General features: G+C 39.2%; 1 protein-coding gene across 1 annotated transcript in view; it reads left to right on the top strand.

Moving 5' to 3' along the window:
* The window catches only part of LOC133645973 (filamin-C-like), a 49,468-nt gene extending 28,199 nt beyond the window's left edge, over nt 1-21,269 (top strand). The window contains exons 15-19 of the mRNA XM_062040896.1: nt 6,572-6,704; nt 11,869-12,045; nt 12,124-12,342; nt 15,172-15,408; nt 20,764-21,269. Of these exons, the coding sequence (XP_061896880.1) occupies nt 6,572-6,704; nt 11,869-12,045; nt 12,124-12,342; nt 15,172-15,408; nt 20,764-20,951 (954 nt within the window). The 3' untranslated portion in view covers nt 20,952-21,269. The remainder of the gene's footprint in view (nt 1-6,571; nt 6,705-11,868; nt 12,046-12,123; nt 12,343-15,171; nt 15,409-20,763) is intronic.
* Nucleotides 21,270-21,911: the final 642 nt, after the last annotated feature.

Genomic DNA, 21,911 nt, shown 5'->3' with positions numbered 1-21,911 from the left:
ACTTTATATCAACTTGAAGTTGATATAGAGATTTACTGTAAGCGTTAAATAAAAAATATTAATAATAATTTGACTTATTTTTTAAATTTTAATGACTGAGACCCTTTATGGTCCCCGGGACCCCTAAAGGTAAAATAATTTAAAAAATCCATATATTTTGTTATGTTTTGAAAATGAAAAATATCAAAATGGCCCCCACATGCTTTAATTTTTCCGTGTGCGGCCCTCAATGGGAAAAGTTTGGACACCCCTGATGTACTTAGTCCATAAGTACACAAACGTGTACTTCATGTTTAGTGACATGCTAATTCTTATTTTTACACTTTTCTTTTCCAAATTCCATTGTATGATATGTCCAAAGTGCGGCCCGGGGGCCATTTGCGGCCCGCAGTTAATTGTTTACCGGCCCGCCACACATTCTGGAAATGTTATTGCAAAAATAAAAAAGAACATTAAAAAAAAGTGAAACGAGGTGAAATCTAATGAGAAAAAGTTGCAATGTTGACACAAAGCTGCCATGCAGGCTGTTTTTTTTCTTTCTTTTGTCTTTCTTTATTTTTCTTTTTTTGCCATTGCTCAAAAAAAAAAATAATGACAAAAAAATCCACGCTATAATGAATTATTTTCAAAGCTCCAATTACTTCAAATATTTCACTTTAAAATGTTTTATGTGGTAAATATTGCATATATTTTATAGTTGCCTTATAAATCAAAGTTTTATTTGACAAAAGAGCATAAAACAAACAAAATAATAGTTCAAACGTAAAATCGACCAGATATATCTGAAGTTGATCTCGTAACTTAAGTGTTGAAAGTAAAAGAAAAACCTAATAAAAATGTATCACTTTATGAGTGGGGCACCTTTTGGATCCCAAATATATTTAGTGGTATTTTATTTATTTTTTCACTGTGATTACTCAAAAATATTAAAGAATTAAAATCAATGGTGTCCTGCATTATTTATCTTTTAGGGCTCTAATTACTAAATACTGCATATTTCAGTTTTACTATAAAAAACAAAGTTGTTTTTGACAGAAAAGCCATAAAACCTTTTTTTTTTCTTACTTTATATCAACTTGAAGTTGATATAGAGATTTACTGTAAGCGTTAAATAAAAAATATTAATAATAATTTGACTTATTTTTTAAATTTTAATGACTGAGACCCTTTATGGTCCCCGGGACCCCTAAAGGTAAAATAATTTAAAAAATCCATATATTTTGTTATGTTTTGAAAAGGAAAAATATCAAAATGGCCCCCACATGCTTTAATTTTTCCGTGTGCGGCCCTCAATGGGAAAAGTTTGGACACCCCTGATGTACTTAGTCCATAAGTACACAAACGTGTAGTTCATGTTTATTGACATGCTAATTCTTATTTTTACACTTTTTTCTCCAAATTCCATTATATGTTATACTCTTCTGACACCACCAGATGGCAGTATAAGTGTCCACATAAGTGGCCATAAGACCCCAATTCAGTAGTGTACACAATTTTTGGAAATAAGAGCTTAAAGGTGCTGTCCACGCATGTGGCCACTAAGCCTTTAGAGGTTAAAGAGCTAAAGGGTGCAAGTCCACCACAGTCACGGTTCGTTACATACCTCGGTTCCAATGTCACAATTTTGGTGCCACTTGTCCTCGTCCGCTTAGGTATTTCCCGAGAAGGCCGATACTTTAAAGTAGCAGTGGAGTGGAAAAACATTGTGTTTCATTGGATCCATTAAAACACATCCAATCCACAAAATGGGAAAATACCGTCTGAACTAGAGATGTCCGATAATGTCTTTTTTGCCGTTATCCGATTATGTCCAACTCTTAATTACCGATTCCGATATCAACCGATACCGATATATACAGTCGTGGAATTAACACATTATTATGCCTAATTGTGTTGTGATGCCCCCGCTGGATGCATTAAACAATGTAACAAGGTTTTCCAAAATAAATCAACTCAAGTTATGGGAAAAAAATGCCATATTTATTAAAACTTTTACTTTCACAAAATGCATAATTATTATTTTTTTTGAACATGCCTCAAAACAACAGCTACAAAAACAATGAAGGCACACAGCTTCAGTCCAGAGTACACTAGAGTGATAAAGTAAACAATAACATAGTCCTCCTTTAGTGCATGCTGGCTGGCATACTGTATAACAGGGAATTATAAACCGGGCTCGCATCCATCTTCCGCTTGTATTCGTCGTGTATCTCCTTATAATTCTTGAAGAGGCGGGAGATCTAATTGCTCGTATTAAAGGAAGGCGTCTTGGCTCCTCCTCGCATAACCAACTTTTTGCAGTCATTGCAAATTGCCAGTTTTTTATCCGTCAGAGACACTTTAAAATAATCCCAAACCATGTCTGGGTTGTTAGCCACGGCTACAGCACCGGCAACAACACACTCTTGTTGTGTGTGGGAGAGGGGAGAGGGGAGGCCCTGCTGACTGGGAGACGCAACTGCTCTGCACTTCTTCTTACGTCCGTGTTTTACCGGATATGTACCGCTCCGTACAGCGGCGTTTTAAAAAGTCATTCATTTTGCTTTTTGAAACCGATAATTTCCGATATTACATTTTAAGCATTTATCGGCAGGCCGATATTATCGGACATCTCTAGTCTTAACATCACCAAATACCGCAAATTCAGTCGCCCATTTTAAATATTGCGATCCAAATATTTTGACCATATTACAGAACAGTCATACTGGAAATACGCCAAACTTGGAAGGAGATGTGGTGCTTATTATTCACAGTCCGTATATGTAAGACAAGAACACATGCTTGGCTTTTTTATGCATTCTAAATGGTAAATCAATATCTAACAATTAATGCAACAGATGGAGGCTCCTCTCATTGTACTCTCTAAAAACATCCAGGAACTGCCAACAATACTCCATTTACATGTCATGACCTGAAAACCAACCAAATGGGAGTGATATTGTTATTATAAGCGCTGACGCAGACGGACTATTTAAAGTTAAAAAGTACCACTGATAGTCACACACACACACACTAGGTGTGGTGAAATTACCCTCTGCATTCGACCCACCCCCCTTTGTTCCACCCCCTGGGAGGTGAGGGGAGCAGTGAGCAGCAGCGCTGGCCGTGCTCGGGAATCATTTTTAGTGATTAAACCCCCAATTCATTTTTTCCCAGCATGCATTGCAGGGGATTCAAAAGGGTGTAATTTTGAATTAACTGTTTGCTTGGACATTTCTTTATTATACTAAAGTTTGTCTAATGCGTGACCATGTGTGTTAAGGCTGGACAGTTATGGGTAAAATAATTATCACGATTATTGTAATCACAATTAATTACACGATTATTCATACATTTTTGAAAAATTAATATTGTACCAACAAAATTTTACTTTAAATATGTATATATTTTTAAACGGATATAAATTAGTAACAAATAATCCACAACAAGTAAAGTACTAATAGTAATAACAATACATTGGAATATCAATAGCAATATAAAAAAAACAATAACAATACGTTTTTCTGTTTCATCTGTTTTTAATTTTGTTTTGTTTACCTTTTACACTTATTTTACCACCATAGTGTGCTTTTTGTGTTAAATAAAATTGTATAAATGTTTCTTAATTCAATGCAAAAATCCTCACATTTATCGGTGCGATACATCTTTGGACAATTTTGACCGGTATTTTAGGTCAAAGCATAATAATTGTGTAAGTGTATCAATAAGTGCTTGAAGTACATTATTCTGGTGTGTAAGGTACTTTTTTGAAACCTTTATTTTTGTCAGCGCAGTCACATATTGATATTAATCATGGAATGCTGTTACTAGAGAAAGTTACAGGAATGCACACTTCATCCTATGCTTACATTTCATTGTGCAACATGAGGATGTTTAAGGGGAACTAAATGTGATCTCTGAAAGGGGTACAAATGATTTCCAAAGCAGTGCTTTTGGTATAAAGTTAAGTTAGGTTAAATGAAAGTATTATTATTATTATCAATTATTATTATTATTATTAGGGTCTGCACAGACCATTGTCAAAGGAATCCCAAAGGGAGTCCTTTTGCAATGGGACGAAAGGAACCTATTGAAATTGTAAGGTTGTATTATTATTATTTCTTTCTTTCTTATTATTCTTCCGCAGCTTTGCGCACTACTTTGCCCCCCTTAACATGCTTCAAAACTCACCAAATTTGACACACATAAAAAAACGCGAACAAAACTCTTTAGTCAAAAAACCAAACCCCAAAACTGAAAATTGCGCCCCCTAGGAAGAAAACTGCCTGTAACTCCCAGTGCGAATGTTGTAGAGACATGAAACAAAAACCTCTATGTAGGTCTCACTTAGACCTACATATAATAATTTGACATCCTCGGGCAAAAACCAACAGGAAGTTGCCAATTCTCCCTTCAAGACAAAAATTGACTAAAAACACTCATTTTTGCCTCTTTGAGCTGTAATTTGACCCCCTTAAAATACTTAAAAACTCACCAAACTTTTCACACACACCAGGACTGGTGGAAATTACGATCTAATAAAAAAAAAAAACGAACCCCAAAACTCAAAATTGCGCTCATAAAACAGAGACAAAACTGCTCCTCAGAGGAAAACACAGACAAAACTGCTTGTAACTTCCGGTAGGAACGTCTTAGAGACATGAAACAAAAACCTCTATGTACTTAGACCTACATTTCATAGATTGACATCCTTCAGCAAAGATCAACAGGAAGTTTGCAATCTCTCCTTCAAAACTAAATTCTTGTAAAAAAAACGGTCACCAAACATCAAACATTATCTCCTCTGAGCGCGTTTGTCGTTTCGGCTTCAAACTACTACAGGAGAGAGATTGAACCCTTCTGATTAAAAGTTGACGAAAGAGTTTGGATAAGTGCTATGGTTTTGATTTTACGAGCCTTCAAAGAACCACTGCGCTGATGCTGCTCCGCTGCTGTGATTTTACGAGCCTTCAAAGAAAACAACCACTGTGCCGCAGCACCTAGGAAAAAAACACAGACACAACTTTCTTTCGTAGAGACATGAAACAAAAACCTCTATGTAGGTCTCACTCAGGACTACCACGGGACAAAAGTATTGGGACACTTAGGACTTGCACCAGCCAAATATGCGGGCCCGACCAACGCTGCTTGCAGCTTTAATTAGGGTCCGCACAGGACCTTTTCAAAAGGAATCCCAAAGGGAGTCCTTTTGCAATGGGACGAAAGGACCCTATTGAAATTGTAATGTTTTATTATTCTTTATTATTATTATTCCGCAGCTTTGCGGACTACTTTGCCCCCCTTAACATGCTTCAAAACTCTCCAAATTTTTCGCACAAATAAAAAAACCCGAACAAAACTCTTTGGTGAAAAAACCAAACCCCAAAAATCCCAATTGCTCTCTAGCGCCCCCTAGGAAGAAAACTGCCTCTAACTCCCAGTAGGAATGTCGTAGAGACATGAAACCAAAACCTGTATGTAGGTCTCGCTTAGACCTACTTTTCATTAATTAATTTCTTCGGGCTAAAATCAACAGGAAGTTGGCAATTTCCCCTTCAAGACAAAAAATGACTAAAAACACTCATTTTTGATTTTTGAGCTGTAATTTGACCCCCTTAAAATACTTCAAAACTCACCAAATTTCTCACACACATCGGGACTGGTGGAAACTGCGATCTAAAAAAAAAAACCGAATCCCAAAACTCAAAATTGTGCTCTACATAATTTTTGGAAAAAACAGAGAAAAAACTGCTCCTCAGAGGAAAACTCTGACAAAACTGCTTGTAACTTCCGGTAGGAACGTCGTAGAGACATGAAACAAATACCTCTATTTAGGTCTTGTTATTATTATTATTTATCTTACGGTATATATCAAAAATAATATTGAGCAAAATTTAATTGGAATATTGTCGATGTGGCCCTCCAGCAGTGCTCGGGTTGCTCATGCGGCCCCCGGTAAAAATTAATTTCCCACCCCTGCCCTAGCTGATGGTGCTCCGCCCTCGACACCATTGCCAGAGGCGGTGACCTTTGCTCCTGCAGGCACGCTGACGCACTTCCCTCCACACCATGTTTATTAAAGTTGTAGTAGCAGTGCGTACCGAGTAGCAGTGTCCGTGTTAACATAGCAAATGTGTAAATAAAAAAAAATAGTGTGAGTGATCTTAAAGTGTCCCTGTGACTCACCATATTGGTCCACTCGCTTCACAGATGGTCGTTTTTATTTTCTTTCACACTGCCAGCAATATTAAAACACTTTTTTTTTTTTTTCAACTGGAGCAAAAAAAAAAAAGCCACTTCAGGCTCCACTACACGCCGGATGAAGTGCAATATCAGAGCAGCGTTTGAAATGTCAGGCAAGCTCTTATGTCTGCTCCGGCCGCTCATCCTGCGGGGCACGAACACTAAACGCCTCGCTGTAAACTCTGACCTTTCCTGCCTCTCAACGCCCAACGGCTCGGTCTATTCCCGTCCCCCGTCCCCCGGCCACGATGAATCACACGCCCGGTGTCCCCGCCGAGGCCACAGAGCGCGCACACACACTAATACGTGCGTATAATATGACCACATTTTTTACCTGTTCTTTTTTTAGGAGAAGGATTTGAAGGTAAACCAAGAAGCCTCGTTTATGGTGCAGCGCAGCGGGGCTCGCGGCGCGGTGGACGCCAAAGTGCACACCCCCTCCGGCTGCTCCGAGGAATGTTATGTCACCGAGCTGGATGGCGGTAAGCGCCCGCACTTCAAAGCACAACACTGGCTTTTTGAACTGAGTGCCTTTACCTTATCAGATCTACATTTGTTGTGCCAGCACTTGAAAAATGCACATCAACTGCAATGCCGTTACAGAAAACTAGAGTGACTGTAGTTGTCCTATTTTAAAGGTCAATTTGGGGTTGTTTGTCACATGGTACAACTCTCCTCCTCAACCTCTGCACAAAAAAAGTGTGAACAATTGTCAAAACCCTGATTTTTCCCTGGTTAAATAATGGTTAAAAAAAATTAAAAAACAGTCATATCTGGAAAAAGACAAAGACGAGGTATCCGATTGGTCTGCGGACTCTGCTATCACACTGCCGTCTATTAGACAAACTTTATTGATCCATAAGGGAAATTGTCCCAAATAAAATTAAGTCCAAAGAAGCATGAGAACGACGGCATCGGGGTGTTTGGTCTGTTGCCTAGCAAGCAGAATCAGAATCAGAATAGTTTTATCGCCATTGTTTGAGAACGGGTTCACAAACTAGGAATTTTTCTTGGCGCAATTGTGCAACATGAAACACATATAACCCAGAATAGGTAATAAAATGGGCTGTAACTAGCTGAGCTATCAGATCTTGTTATTGTTCATGTGTCTGATAGCAGCCTCGTCTGCAGAAGGAGGGATGTACACTCAGATGAAGATTACAGAAGTAAACTCCCTTGGCAAATAATATGGTCGAATTCCAACAGCCAGAAGTTCGATGTCCGGGGTTGTTTGTCACATGGTACAACTCTCCTCCTCAACCTCTGCACAAAAAAAATGTGAACAATTGTCAAAACCTGATTTTTCCCTGGTTAAATAATGGTTAAAAAAAATTAAAAAACAGTCATATGTGGAAAAAGACAAAGACGAGGTATCCGATTGGTCTGCGGACTCTGCAATCACACTGCCGTCTATTAGACAAACTTTATTGATCCATAAGGGAAATTTTTCCAAATAAAATTGAGTCCAAAGAAGCATGAGAACAAGGGCATCGGGGTGTTTGGTCTGTTGCCTTGCAACAGCGGCATCAATGGTGTCGCAAGCAGGATCGGAATCAGAATCAGAATACCGTATATTACCAAATAAACGCCCTTGGGCAAATAACCGCCCATGTCCTAATAGCCGCCCGGGGTCTGACCCCATTTTGTGAATTAACCGCCTCTTCCTAATAACCGCATATGTCCAAATAGCCGCCCATGGGCTGTTATTTGCATAATTTAGATTAAAATGCTACTGGGGTTGCGTTTGCTGCAGTATTATTGTTTTGATGGTTTTATAGAGTACTTGGTACCATAATTTTATTTTTCCTGTATGCTGCTTTATTTAAAACTTGGAGTACTGTAGCCTTTATTTTATTTAAGTGACAGTATTATTGTTCTGTTTTGATGGTGGGTTTTATACTTGAGTACTTGGTACCATCATTTTATTTTTCCCGGTAGGCTGCTTTATTTAAAAAGTTTATTTATTTTTAGTATTGGTATTCTATTTGACAATTGTTGCACTACTGCTATGTTGAGGCCTTGTTGATCTCTTGTCTTTTGATAGCCTACCTCATGTTGATCTCTTGTTTTTTTGTTTGTATGTTTTCAATAGCTTTTACATTTAAAGTTTTTTGTACGAAAAAAAACAAAAACTGGACGGTAACCATTGTAACCAAATAATGGCCTGGTGCAGGCTGGTGCAAAAATAAATAAAAGCCTTGTGCAAATAACCGCCTGTCTCCAAAATCGATTTTGTGAAATAAAAAACGCCCGGGCTACTATTTGGTAATATACGGTAGTTTTATTGCCATTGTTTGAGAATGGGTTCACAAACTAGGAATTTTTCTTGGCGCAATCGTGCAACATGAAACACATATAACCCAGAATAGGTAATAAAATGGGCTGTAACTAACTGCAATCACACTGCCATCTATTAGACAAACTTTATTGATCCATAAGGGAAATTGTTCCAAATAAAATTGAGTCCCAAGAAGCATGAGAACAAGGGCATCGGGGTGTTTGGTCTGTTGCCTAGCAAGCAGAATCAGAATCAGAATAGTTTTATCGCCATTGTTTGAGAACGGGTTCACAAACTAGGAATTTTTCTTGGCGCAATCGTGCAACATGAAACACATATAACCCAGAATAGGTGATAAAATGGGCTGTAACTAACTGAGCTATCAGATCTTGTTATTGTTCATGTGTCTGATAGCAGCCTCGTCTGCAGAAGGAAGGATGTACACTCCGATGAAGATTTCAGAAGTAAACTCCCTTGGCAAATAATATGGTCGAATTCCAACAGCCAGAAGTTCGATGTCCGGGGTTGTTTGTCACATGGTACAACTCTCCTCCTCAACCTCTGCACAAAAAAATTGTGAACAATTGTCAAAACCCTGATTTTTCCCTGGTTAAATAATGGTTAAAAAAAATTAAAAAACAGTCATATCTGGAAACAGACAAAGACGAGGTATCCGATTGGTCTGCGGACTCTGCAATCACACTGCCATCTATTAGACAAACTTTATTGATCCATAAGGGAAATTGTTCCAAATAAAATTGAGTCCAAAGAAGCATGAGAACAAGGGCATCGGGGTGTTTGGTCTGTTGCCTAGCAAGCAGAATCAGAATCAGAATAGTTTTATCGCCATTGTTTGAGAACGGGTTCACAAACTAGGAATTTTTCTTGGCGCAATCGTGCAACATGAAACACATATAACACAGAATAGGTAATAAAATGGGCTGTAACTAACTGAGCTATCCGATCTTGTTATTGTTCATGTGTCTGATAGCAGCCTCGTCTGCAGAAGGAGGGATGTACACTCCGATGAAGATTACAGAAGTAAACTCCCTTGGCAAATAATATGGTCAAATTCCAACAGCCAGAAGTTCGATGTCCGGGGTTGTTTGTCACATGGTACAACTCCCCTCCTCAACCTCTGCACAAAAAAATTGTGAACAATTGTCAAAAACCTGATTTTTCCCTGGTTAAATAAAAGTTGAATAAAATAAAAAATAAAAAAAACAGCCATATCTGGAAAAAGACAAAGACGAGGTATCCGATTGGTCTGCGGACTCTGCAATCACACTGCCATCTATTAGACAAACTTTATTGATCCATAAGGGAAATTGTTCCAAATAAAATTGAGTCCAAAGAAGCATGAGAACGAGGGCATCGGGGTGTTTGGTCTGTTGCCTAGCAATCAGAATCAGAATAGTTTTATCGCCATTGTTTGAGAACGGGTTCACAAACTAGGAATTTTTCTTGGCGCAATCGTGCAACATGAAACACATACAACCCAGAATAGGTAATAAAATGGGCTGTAACTAGCTGAGCTATCCGATCTTGTTATTGTTCATGTGTCTGATAGCAGCCTCGTCTGCAGAAGGAGGGATGTACACTCCGATGAAGATTACAGAAGTAAACTCCCTTGGCAAATAATATGGTCAAATCCCAACAGCCAGAAGTTCCAAATTGTTTGTCACATGGTACAACTCCCCTCATCAACCTCTGCACAAAAAAATTGTGAACAATTGTCAAAACCCTGATTTTTCCCTGGTTAAATAAAAGTTGAATAAAATAAAAAATAAAAAAAACAGCCATATCTGGAAAAAGACAAAGACGAGGTATCCGATTGGTCTGCGTACTCTGCTATCACACTGCCGTCTATTAGACAAACTTTATTGAACCATAAGGGAAATTGTTCCAAATAAAATTGAGTCCAAAGAAGCATGAGAACGAGGGCATCGGGGTGTTTGGTCTGTTGCCTGGCAAGCAGAATCAGAATCAGAATAGTTTTATTGCCATTGTTTGAGAACGGGTTCACAAACTAGGAATTTTTTTTGGCGCAATCGTGCAACATGAAACACATATAACACAGAATAGGTAATAAAATTAAAAACATTATTTTTATTTTTTTTTTTTCAGAAAGAAATACAATCATATGTGCTTACGGACTGTATCCCTGCAGACTGTATTGATCTTTATTGATATATAATGTATATATTGTGTTTTTTATGTTGATTTAATAAAAAACCGGTGGTTGGGGACCACTGGTTTATGGAAAAGATAAGTGATAAAAAAAAAGCAAGAAAAGTTGAAAATAATACCAAAAATAAAGTAAAATGAAGGAAGTCATAGGAGCTACTGTGATGTGCTGCCACTCTTTCAAAAAGTTCTACTCTTAAGCTCAAGACCTGATTCTGATCCGAGGAGACCCGATACATTTTAGCCATGAACTGGGTCACTGGAGTCCAATAATAGCCAATATACTCTTTAAGGCCAAAAAAAAGTCCAAAAATATCAAGAGAAATAGGGGAGAATGCACAAAAATACTGAAGTCTCCCGCGTTCTCCATCGTTGACCTCATACTTTCCTTCATTGGATAGGATATGACTTTATTGTCATTGCACAAGTACAACGAAATTATGTTTTCAGCACAAACCCGTTCAAGATTAGACAAACAAACAGTGTACAGGGTTACAGAACAGGAACGCTGATGGGTCGCCAAAGATAAGAAAAAGGTAAAATGCTGGGGAAGAAGATGAGTAAAAAAATACAATCTAGACTGGGCTCCTAAGGGGGTCGGGAGTGGGAAAAAACCTCCATGCAATGCACACATAAACACGTTACATTTAATCAAGACAAACTCGCAACAGAGGGGCGGGGAGTTGGGGGGCCCGGAGGTCGACTGCTGCTATGAAGCGCTGCCAGCCGACCATCACCCCGAGGGGAAACAAGCGGTGGTGAAGGCGTGGGGTGGGGGAGGGGGGTGTGTGTATGTGCCCAATTGTCTTGGGTGTGATGATGTAATGTTTATAGACTGAGGCCGAGGGAGGTCAAAAGCGTCCATCATTGAGGTGTCTTCGGGGGTGTTTTCAGAACAGCCTGTTCCTGTTGTTCCCAGCGTCAAGGCCATTCGAGGGAGTCAAATCGTAGATTAGGATGTTCGTTTTCCACGAGCAGACAATACAATGACTTGTCTGTTCTATTCGTCCATGCTGGCTGCTCTCATATTTCAATTCAATGCATAGCAAACCAGTTGAGACTGAATCCACAGCGCCTCCGCTGGTTGTCGCCCAAGTAGTGCAATCCATTTGCCCTCAGTTGCTTTAAGACAACAATCCTGTCCATCCTTGGTGTTCACTTGTGTCTGCTGCTTCTTTCAGACAAAACCGCAATCCGCTTCATTCCACGGGAGAACGGCGTTCACTCCATAGACGTCAAGTTCAACGGGTGCCACATTCCCGGCAGCCCCTTCAACGTGCGGGTGGGAGACCCGGGGCTGATTGGAGATCCGGGCATGGTGACCGCGCACGGCCCCGGCCTGCTGGGCGGAACCACAGGTGCGTTGCGACAAGCCGCCGAAGGTGACCGAGCTCCGGGCGAGTCGACTTGTAATCGTACCCGACTTGTTTGTCCAGGTGTGCCCTCGGAGTTTGCGGTCAACACTTGCAACGCCGGCCCGGGCACCTTATCGGTCAACATCGACGGGCCGTCCAAGGTGAAGATGGACTGCTGCGAGTCTCCCGAAGGCTACAAAATCACCTACATCCCCATGGCGCCCGGAAACTATCTCATCACCATCAAATACGGCGGGCCGCAGCACATCATGGGCAGCCCCTTCAAAGCCAAAGTCACAGGTCTGTTTAGTAGCTGGTCTGCGGATGACTCGTGTCTCCGTTGTGGATCAAATGTCCTCGCTCATGATGCTCGGTGAGCGTCTTCTGTTATATTCTGCCTCAAGTTTTACTCCGTACTTCTTTATCCATGCAAGATAGAAACAGGGTAGAATTAATGAGAGGGTTAGGTTAAGGGGAGGCAGGGATAGTCAACTAAACTGTTTCCAGAAAACCAAGGACCGAGGTCTTATTTTGAACATGCCGTAGAACCAGCGTCCTCGACAGTAGACCTTTGGTTTTGGTCCGTTTATTTTGTCAGAGTTACATGAGCACTATGCTGTCTTTAAAGCCGTGTTTTTCAACCTTTTTTGAGCCAAGGCAAAAAATGTTTCATTGAATTTAAACCATAACCAAGCATGCATCACTGTAGCTCTTGTCTCAAAGTAGGTGTACTGTCACCACCTGTCACATCACGCCGTGACTTATTTTGAGTTTTTTTGAGGTTTTCCTGTGTGTAGTGTTTTAGTTCTTGTCTTGCGCTCCTATTTTGGCGGCTTTTCCTGTTTTGTTGGTATTTTCCTGTAGCAGTTTCATGTCTTCCTTGTACGCTCTTCCCCGCACCTGCTTTGTTTACGCAATCAAGACTATTTAAGTTGTTTTTATCCTTCTTTGTGGGGACGTTGTTGATTGTCATGTACGGATGTACTTTGTGGACGCCGTCTGCTCCACGCACTGTAAGTCTTTGCTGTCGTCCAGTATTCTGGAATCTCCCGAATTCGGAGGTCTCAAGGTTGGCAAGTATGCATGTTGTTTCAACGTTGTTTTAGCGTCGTAGAAAATTGGTTGGGAAATGACCAAAATTCAATGGTCAAATCAATGTCAGAACCCAACATTGATTAAACGTCGTTAAAAGGATGTTGTCTCAACGTTGTATTTGTCTTGAAGAAAATTGGTTGGGAAATGACCAAACTTTAAAGGTCAAATCAACGTCAGAACCCAACATTGATTAAACGTCGTTAAAAGCATGTTGTTTCAATCCTGTGTTGTGGGAAAATTGGTTGGGAAATAACCAAATTTCAATGTCAAATCAACGTCAGAACCCAACACTGATTAAACGTCGTTAAAAGCATGTTGTTTCAACGTTGTATTTGTGTTGAAGAAAATTGGTTAGGAAATGACCAAAATTCAATGATCGTATTTGTGTTGTAGAATATTAATTGGGAAATGACCAAAATTCAAAGGTCAAATCAATGTCAGAACCCAACATTGAATAAACGTCGTTAAAAGCATGTTGTTTCAACGTTGTTTTAGCGTCGTAGAAAATTGGTTGGGAAATGACCAAAATTCAATGGTCAAATCAATGTCAGAACCCAACATTGAATAAACGTCGTTAAAAGGATGTTGTCTCAACGTTGTATTTGTCTTGAAGAAAATTGGTTGGGAAATGACCAAACTTTAAAGGTCAAATCAACGTCAGAACCCAACATTGATTAAACGTCGTTAAAAGCATGTTGTTTCAATCCTGTGTTGTAGGAAAATTGGTTAGGAAATAACCAAATTTCAATGTCAAATCAACGTCAGAACCCAACACTGATTAAACGTCGTTAAAAGCATGTTGTTTCAACGTTGTATTTGTGTTGAAGAAAATTGGTTAGGAAATGACCAAAATTCAATGATCGTATTTGTGTTGTAGAATATTAATTGGGAAATGACCAAAATTCAAAGGTCAAAACAACGCCAGAACCCAACATTGATTAAACGTCGTTAAAAGCATGCTGTTTCAACGTTGTCTTTGTGTTGAAGAAAATTGGTTAGGAAATGACCAAACTTCAATGGTCAAATCAACGTCAGAACCCAACATTGATAAAACGTTAAAAGCATGTTGTTTCAACGTCGTATTTGCGTCATAGAAAATTGGTTGGGAAATTACCAAACTTCAATGGTCAAATCAACGTCAGAATCCATTATTGATTAAACGTCGTTAAAAGCATGTTGTTTTAACGTTGTATTTGTGTTAGAGAAAATTGGTTAGGAAACGACCAAACTTCAATGATCAAATCAACGTCAGAACCCAACACTGATTAAACGTCGTTAAAAGCATGTTGTTTCAACGTTGTGTTGTAGGAAAATTGGTTAGGAAATGGCCAAATTTCAATGTCAAATCAACGTCAGAACCCAACATTGATTAAACGTTGTTAAAAGTATGTTGTTTCAACGTTGTATTTGTGTTGAAGAAAATTGGTCAGGAAATTACCAAATTTCAATGATCAAATCAAAGTCAGAACCCAACATTGATTAAACGTTGTGTTGCGTCTGACCAACATTCCCTCTCCGGGAATTAAAGTCACTGGTCAATCCCCAGTTCTTTAGATGACATATATGCTGAGTAAGAAGGACCATCAAGACAGAATAGGAATATTATCAAGTTTTACTAAAGCTTTAGGAGACCAGTCCACACAAATGCGGTCATACCGGCATTTCGAAGTGGTCTAACATTCAAACGGGAAGAGACAACTTATTGAATACGAAAACAGCCCCCACCCTGTCCAGAAAGGAATACAGCCTCATTGTTCTAATACAGATAAGATATAAAGGGAGTACTCCAACTTGAAATTGGTTAGGAAATGACCAAAACAACGTCAGAACCCAACATTGATTAAATGTTGTTAAAAGTATGTTGTTTCAACGTTAGCTCTGAGTTGCTGAATGTCAGGACCTAATTCAACAAGTTGTCAACGTTGTTTCAATGCTGGTGAGAAAAGGGAAACGCCTCCCATCCGCCCGGTTGCGCAACATCCGCACTGACCCATAATGCCATTAGCTGACCTGCTCCTCTCCGTCTCCCTGCAGGCGCCCGACTCTCTGGCGGCCACAGCCTCCACGAGACGTCATCCGTCCTGGTTGAGACCGTTACCAAATCCTCCAAAGTGGGCGGCGCCTACAGCTCCGCCTCCTCCTCCTCCTCGTCCACCACCGCCACGTCCAAGCTGACGTCCGACGCCAGCAAGGTGGTCTGTCGCGGGACGGGTCTGAGCAAGGCGGCGGTGGGCCAGAAAAACAATTTCACAGTCGACTGCGGCAAAGCAGGTGAGGCGGTCACCCCCGCAGGTGCCGGTCTTGTACTCACACCTCAAGAAGTCATCGTGTCACGCCGCCTTTTCAGTTTGCCTCGTTGGCTGCAGTGTGGGGGATGTTTTTTGGGCGGGAACATCTGGCTGCTGCACATGGAAGCATGTTGACCTGCTGCTGACCTGCAACACACAGATCAGCTCCCGGCTCCCCGTTTCATGATGCAGCTGGCAGATGTGTTGGAAAGGAAAGCAGACGTGGTTTCCTTTGCACCCGTGTTAGGAAATGGTTTTTTTTTTACCAATTTGCACAGGTCAACATGATCCAATTTCATGTTGTGGGAAAAACATGTCAGCTGTGAGGCAACGAGAAATTGCCATTCCCCTCATATAAAAAAGGAATGTTACGAATTAGCGCGTTAGAACTAGAGCCGTCATGTATATACGCAGATTAATCATGTATACACGCAGATTAATCATGTATATACGCAGATTAATCATGTATACACGCAGATTAATCATGTATATACGCAGATTAATCATGTATATACGCAGATTAATCATGTATATACGCAGATTAATCATGTATACACGCAGATTAATCATGTATATACGCAGATTAATCATGTATATACGCAGATTAATCATGTATATACGCAGATTAATCATGTATACACGCAGATTAATCATGTATATACGCAGATTAATCATGTATATACGCAGATTAATCATGTATTTACGCAGATTAATCTTGCATACACAGATTAATCATGTATATACGCAGATTAATCATGTATATACGCAGATTAATCATGTATATACGCAGATTAATCATGTATATACGCAGATTAATCATGTATATACACAGATTAATCATGTATATACGCAGATTGATCATGTATATACGCAGATTAATCATGTATATACACAGATTAATCATGTATACACGCAGATTAAACATGTATATACACAGATTAATCATGTATATACACAGATTAATCATGTATACACGCAGATTAATCATGTATATACGCATATTAATCATGTATTTACGCAGATTAATCTTGCATACACGCAGATTAATCATGTATATACGCAGATTAATCATGTATATACACAGATTAATCATGTATACACGCATATTAATCATGTAAATACGCAGATTAATCATGTATATACACAGATTAATCATGTATACACGCATATTAAACATGTATATACACAGATTAATCATGTATACACGCAGATTAATCATGTATATACGCAGATTAATCTTGCATACACACAGATTAATCATGTATACACGCAGATTAATCATGTATACACGCAGATTAATCATGTATATACGCAGATTAATCATGTATATACACAGATTAATCATGTATACACGCAGATTAATCATGTATATACGCAGATTAATCTTGCATACACACAGATTAATCATGTATACACGCAGATTAATCATGTATACACGCAGATTAATCATTATATACGCAGATTAATCATGTATATACGCAGATTAATCATGCATATACACAGATTAATCATGTATACACGCAGGTTAAACATGTATATAAAAAGATCAATCATGTATATACGCAGATTAATCATGTATATACGCAGATTAATCATGTATACACGCAGATTAATCATGTATATACGCAAATTAATCATGTATATACACAGATTAATCATGTATACACGCAGATTAAACATGTATATAAAAAGATCAATCATGTATATACGCAGATTATTTGTGTATATATACGCAGATTATTCATGCTGTATATTCACAGATTAGTCGTGTAAATACGCAGATCAGTCGTGAATATACGCATTTTATTCATGTACGTACACAGATTATTCATGTATATACGCAGATTAATCATGTGTAAACCTAGATTAATAATGTATATACACAAATCATGTTTATACACAGATTATTCATGTATATAAAAAGATTATTCATGTGTATACGCAGATTAATCATGTATATACACAAATCATGTATGTACACAAATCATGTATATATGCAGATTAATCATGTACTGTATATGCACAGATTATTCATGTATATATGCAGATAAATCATGTATATACACAGATTAATCATGTATACACACAATTTCGTTCTCATCTGTACTGTAAAGTTCAAATTTGAATGACAATAAAAAGGAAATCTAAAAAAAAAAAAATCATGTATATACGCAGATCCATCATGTATATATGCAGATTAATCATGTATATATGCAGATTATTCATGTATATACACAGATTAATCATGTATTTACACAGATTAATCATGTATATACGCAGATTTTTCATGTATATACACATATTATCGTGAATATACGCAGATTATTTGTGTATACACGCAGATCAATCATGTATATACGAAGATTATTCATGTATATACACAGATTAATCATGTATATACGCAGATTATTCATGTATATACCAGATTAATCGTGTATATATGCAGATTAATCGTGTGTATACACAGATTATTCGTGTATCTACGCAGATCAAACGTGTATATAAGCAGATCGGTCGTGTTAATACGCAGATCAATCATGTATATACGCAGATCAGTCATGTATACCCCGATTTAAACAAGTTGAAAACTTATTCGGGTGTTACCATTTAGTGGTCAATTGTACGGAATATGTACTTCACTGTGCAACCTACTAATAAAAGTCTCAATCAATAAACGCAGATCAATTGTGTATATACGCAGCTTAATCGTGTATATACGCAGATCAATTGTGTATTTATGTAGATCTATCATGTATATACACAGATTAATTGTTTATATACGCAGAACAGTCGTGTATATACGCAAATCAATTATGTATATAAGAAGATTATTTGTTTATATACGCAGATTAATCGTGTATATACGCACATCAGTCATGTATATACGCAGATAAATCGTGTACATACGCAGATCAATCGTGCATATACGCAAACTAATCGTGCATATACGCAGATTAATCGTGTAAATACGCAGATTATTCATGTATATACGCACATTATTTATGAATATACGCAAATCATGTACTGTATATACGCAGATTAATCATGTATATAAACAGATCGATCGTGTATACAAACAGATCAATCGTGTATATACGCAGATCAATCATGTATATACGCAGATCAATCGTGTATATACACAAATCATGTATGTACACAAATCATGTATGTACGCATATTAATCATGTATATATGAAGATTATTCACGTATATACGCAGATTATTCATGTATATACGCAGATTAATCATGTATAGATGCAGATTAGTCATGTATATGTGCAGATTAATCATATATATAAACAGATTATTCACGTATATACGCAGATTAATCATGTTTATACATTAATTAATTATTTAAAACAGTTAGCTCCATCTTTTTGTCACTTCTTCCACTCCCGTCCTTGCACGCTACACCGCTACAACAAAGATGACGGGGAGAAGACGCTGCCGAAGGCGAGCCATGTAAATAAGACCCGCCCACAAAACGGCGCATCCGGAAAGCGACGGTCAGAAAGCGGCTTGAAGATGATCTGTAAAAAATCATCTATGCAAAACATTTTGACCAAAGAACCACCATCACATGTTATGTAGACCACAAGGAAGTTTTTTACATTTAGAAAAATCATAATAATATGACTCCTTTAATGCGCCTTATAGTACGGTGCGCCTTATATATGAAAAAAAGATCAAACATAGACCATTCATTAGCAGTGCGCCTTATAACCCGGTGCTCCTTATAAATGAAAAATGATCAGAAATAGACCATTCGTCGGCAGTGCGTCTTATAGTCCGGTGCGCCTTATATATGAAAAAATATCAGAAATAGACCATTCGTCGGCAGTGCGTCTTATAGTCCGGTGCGCCTTATATATGAAAAAAGATCAGAAATAGACCATTCGTCGGCAGTGCGTCTTATAGTCGGGCGCGCCTTATATATGAAAAAAGATCAGAAATAGACCATTCGTCGGCAGTGCGTCTTATAGTCCGGTGCGCCTTATATATGAAAAAAGATCAGAAATAGACCATTCGTCGGCAGTGCGTCTTATAGTCCGGTGCGCCTTATATATGAAATAAGATCAGAAATAGACCATTCGTCGGCAGTGCGTCTTATAGTCGGGTGCGCCTTATATATGAAAAAAGATCACAAATAGACCATTCGTCTGCAGTGCGCCTTATATATGAAAAAAGATCACAAATAGACCATACGTCGGCAGTGCGTCTTATAGCCGGGTGCGCCTTATATATGAAAAAAGATCACAAATAGACCATTCGTCAGCAGTGCGTCTTATAGTCGGGCGCGCCTTATATATGAAAAAAGATCAGAAATAAACCATTCGTCGCAGTGCGTCTTATAGTCGGGCGCGCCTTATGTATGAAAAAAGATCACAAATAGACTATTCGCCGGCAGTGCGTCTTATAGTCGGGCGTGCCTTATATATGAAAAAAGATAAAAAATAGACCATTCGTCGGCAGTGCGTCTTATAGTCGGGTGCGCCTTATATATGAAAAAAGATCAGAAATAGACCATTCGTCGGCAGTGCGTCTTATAGTCGGGTGCGCCTTATATATGAAAAAAGATCAGGAAAAGACCATTCGTCGGCAGTGCGTCTTATAGTCGGGTGCGCCTTATATATGAAAAAAGATCACAAATAGACCATTCGTCGGCAGTGCGTCTTATAGTCGGGTGCGCCTTATATATGAAAAAAGATCACAAATAGACCATTCGTCGGCAGTGCGTTTTATAATCCGGTGCGCCTTATATATGAAAAAAGATCAGAAATAGACCATTCGTCGGCAGTGCGTCTTATAGTCCGGTGCGCCTTATATATGAAAAAAAGATCAGAAATAGACCGTTCGTCGGCAGTGCGTCTTATAGTCTGGTGCGCCTTATATATGAAAAAAGATCAGAAATAGACCATTCGTCAGCAGTGCGTCTTATAGTCGGGCGCGCCTTATATATGAAAAAAGATCAGAAATAGACCATTCGTCGGCAGTGCGTCTTATAGTCGGGCGCGCCTTATATATGAAAAAAGATCACAAATAGACCATTCGTCAGCAGTGCGTCTTATAGTCGGGTGCGCCTTATATATGAAAAAAGATCAGAAATAAACCATTCGTCGGCAGTGCGTCTTATAGTCGGGCGCGCCTTATATATGAAATAAGATCAGAAATAGACCATTCGTGGGCAGTGCGTCTTATAGTCGGGCGCGCCTTATATATGAAAAAAGATCAGAAATAGACCATTCGTGGGCAGCGCGCCTTATAGTCCGGTGCGCCCTATGGCAAAAAGTCAACTCCCCCAGCCCTAACTCACCCTCATCCTGCTTCTTGTGCGCAGGCAGCAACATGCTGATGGTGGGCGTGCACGGCCCCCAGACTCCGTGCGAGGAGGTGTACGTCAAGCACATGGGCAACAAGCTCTACAACGTCACCTACACCGTCAAGGACAAGGGCAGCTACACCCTCATCGTCAAGTGGGGCGACGACAACGTCCCCGGGAGCCCCTACAAGGTGGCCGCGCCCTGAAGGCCGCCGCGCCTTCTGGCCACCGCCACGTTTCGGGGGGGCGCCGCTCCTCCACTTTTAGACTGAATACAAATTGACAGCGCCGACGTTTACGTGTGCCAAATTCTAGCTTAGGGGCGTGGTTTACGAGTGACGTTTGTTTGGCCCCTCCCCCTTTCTCGTCTCCCTGTCATGCAGGTGTCATCTGTGAATGTTTATGGGGAATAGCTGGTGTGGTCCGCCGGGGTTGAAGTGTGGCACCATGTGGTTTTTGTATGATCCAAAGACGGAACGATTGCCTTTTTTGTTATATTAACCTTATTTTTGCAGACTTAATAAAGATCGAATTGATAACTTTCCAGATGCAAATTATTGAACAGCTTTTTATTACAGGCAAAAATCTATACTGTTCTGTCCCAGTCTATGTGAACTACTCCTTAGCAACCATGGTTGACTGCAGCTGGTAGTTTCTAGAAACACTGAAAAAATGTAATTTTAACTTGTTAACTTCTTGTTAGTGATCGTGATTGGCTGCAGCTGGTAGTTTGAATACTCCGGTTTCCTCAGTCCCCACGTATCTCTTATGTGTGACTGCCATCTACCGTTCACACTTATCATTATGCACCATGCACCAAAAAAAATTAGCTTCCAGGTCGGTGAACGCAACCAGAATTATTCCGTACATATCGATTTTTGAGAAAAGTAAAGAAAAACAGAATGCTGGACGACAGCAAAGACTTACTGTGTGGAGCAGACGACATCCACAAAGTAATTATATACTTTGAGAAAACCATACACATATGGTGTTCTACACCAAAATTCATTTATTCTTCAACTTCAACTTCTTCTCCAGATTTTGGCGCGCTCTACCTTCCACATTTTTCAACAGTTTAGCCTATGGCTGCAGCTGGTAGTTTGAGTACTCCGGCTTCCTCAGTCCACGCCTATCTCTTATGTGTGACTGCCATCTACCGGTCACAC

This window comes from Entelurus aequoreus, linkage group LG03, assembly GCF_033978785.1.
Source record: "Entelurus aequoreus isolate RoL-2023_Sb linkage group LG03, RoL_Eaeq_v1.1, whole genome shotgun sequence".
Classification (NCBI taxonomy): Eukaryota; Metazoa; Chordata; class Actinopteri; order Syngnathiformes; family Syngnathidae; genus Entelurus; species Entelurus aequoreus.
The sequence above is the reverse complement of the archived record's forward strand: the minus strand, read 5'-3'. Positions and strand labels throughout refer to the sequence as shown.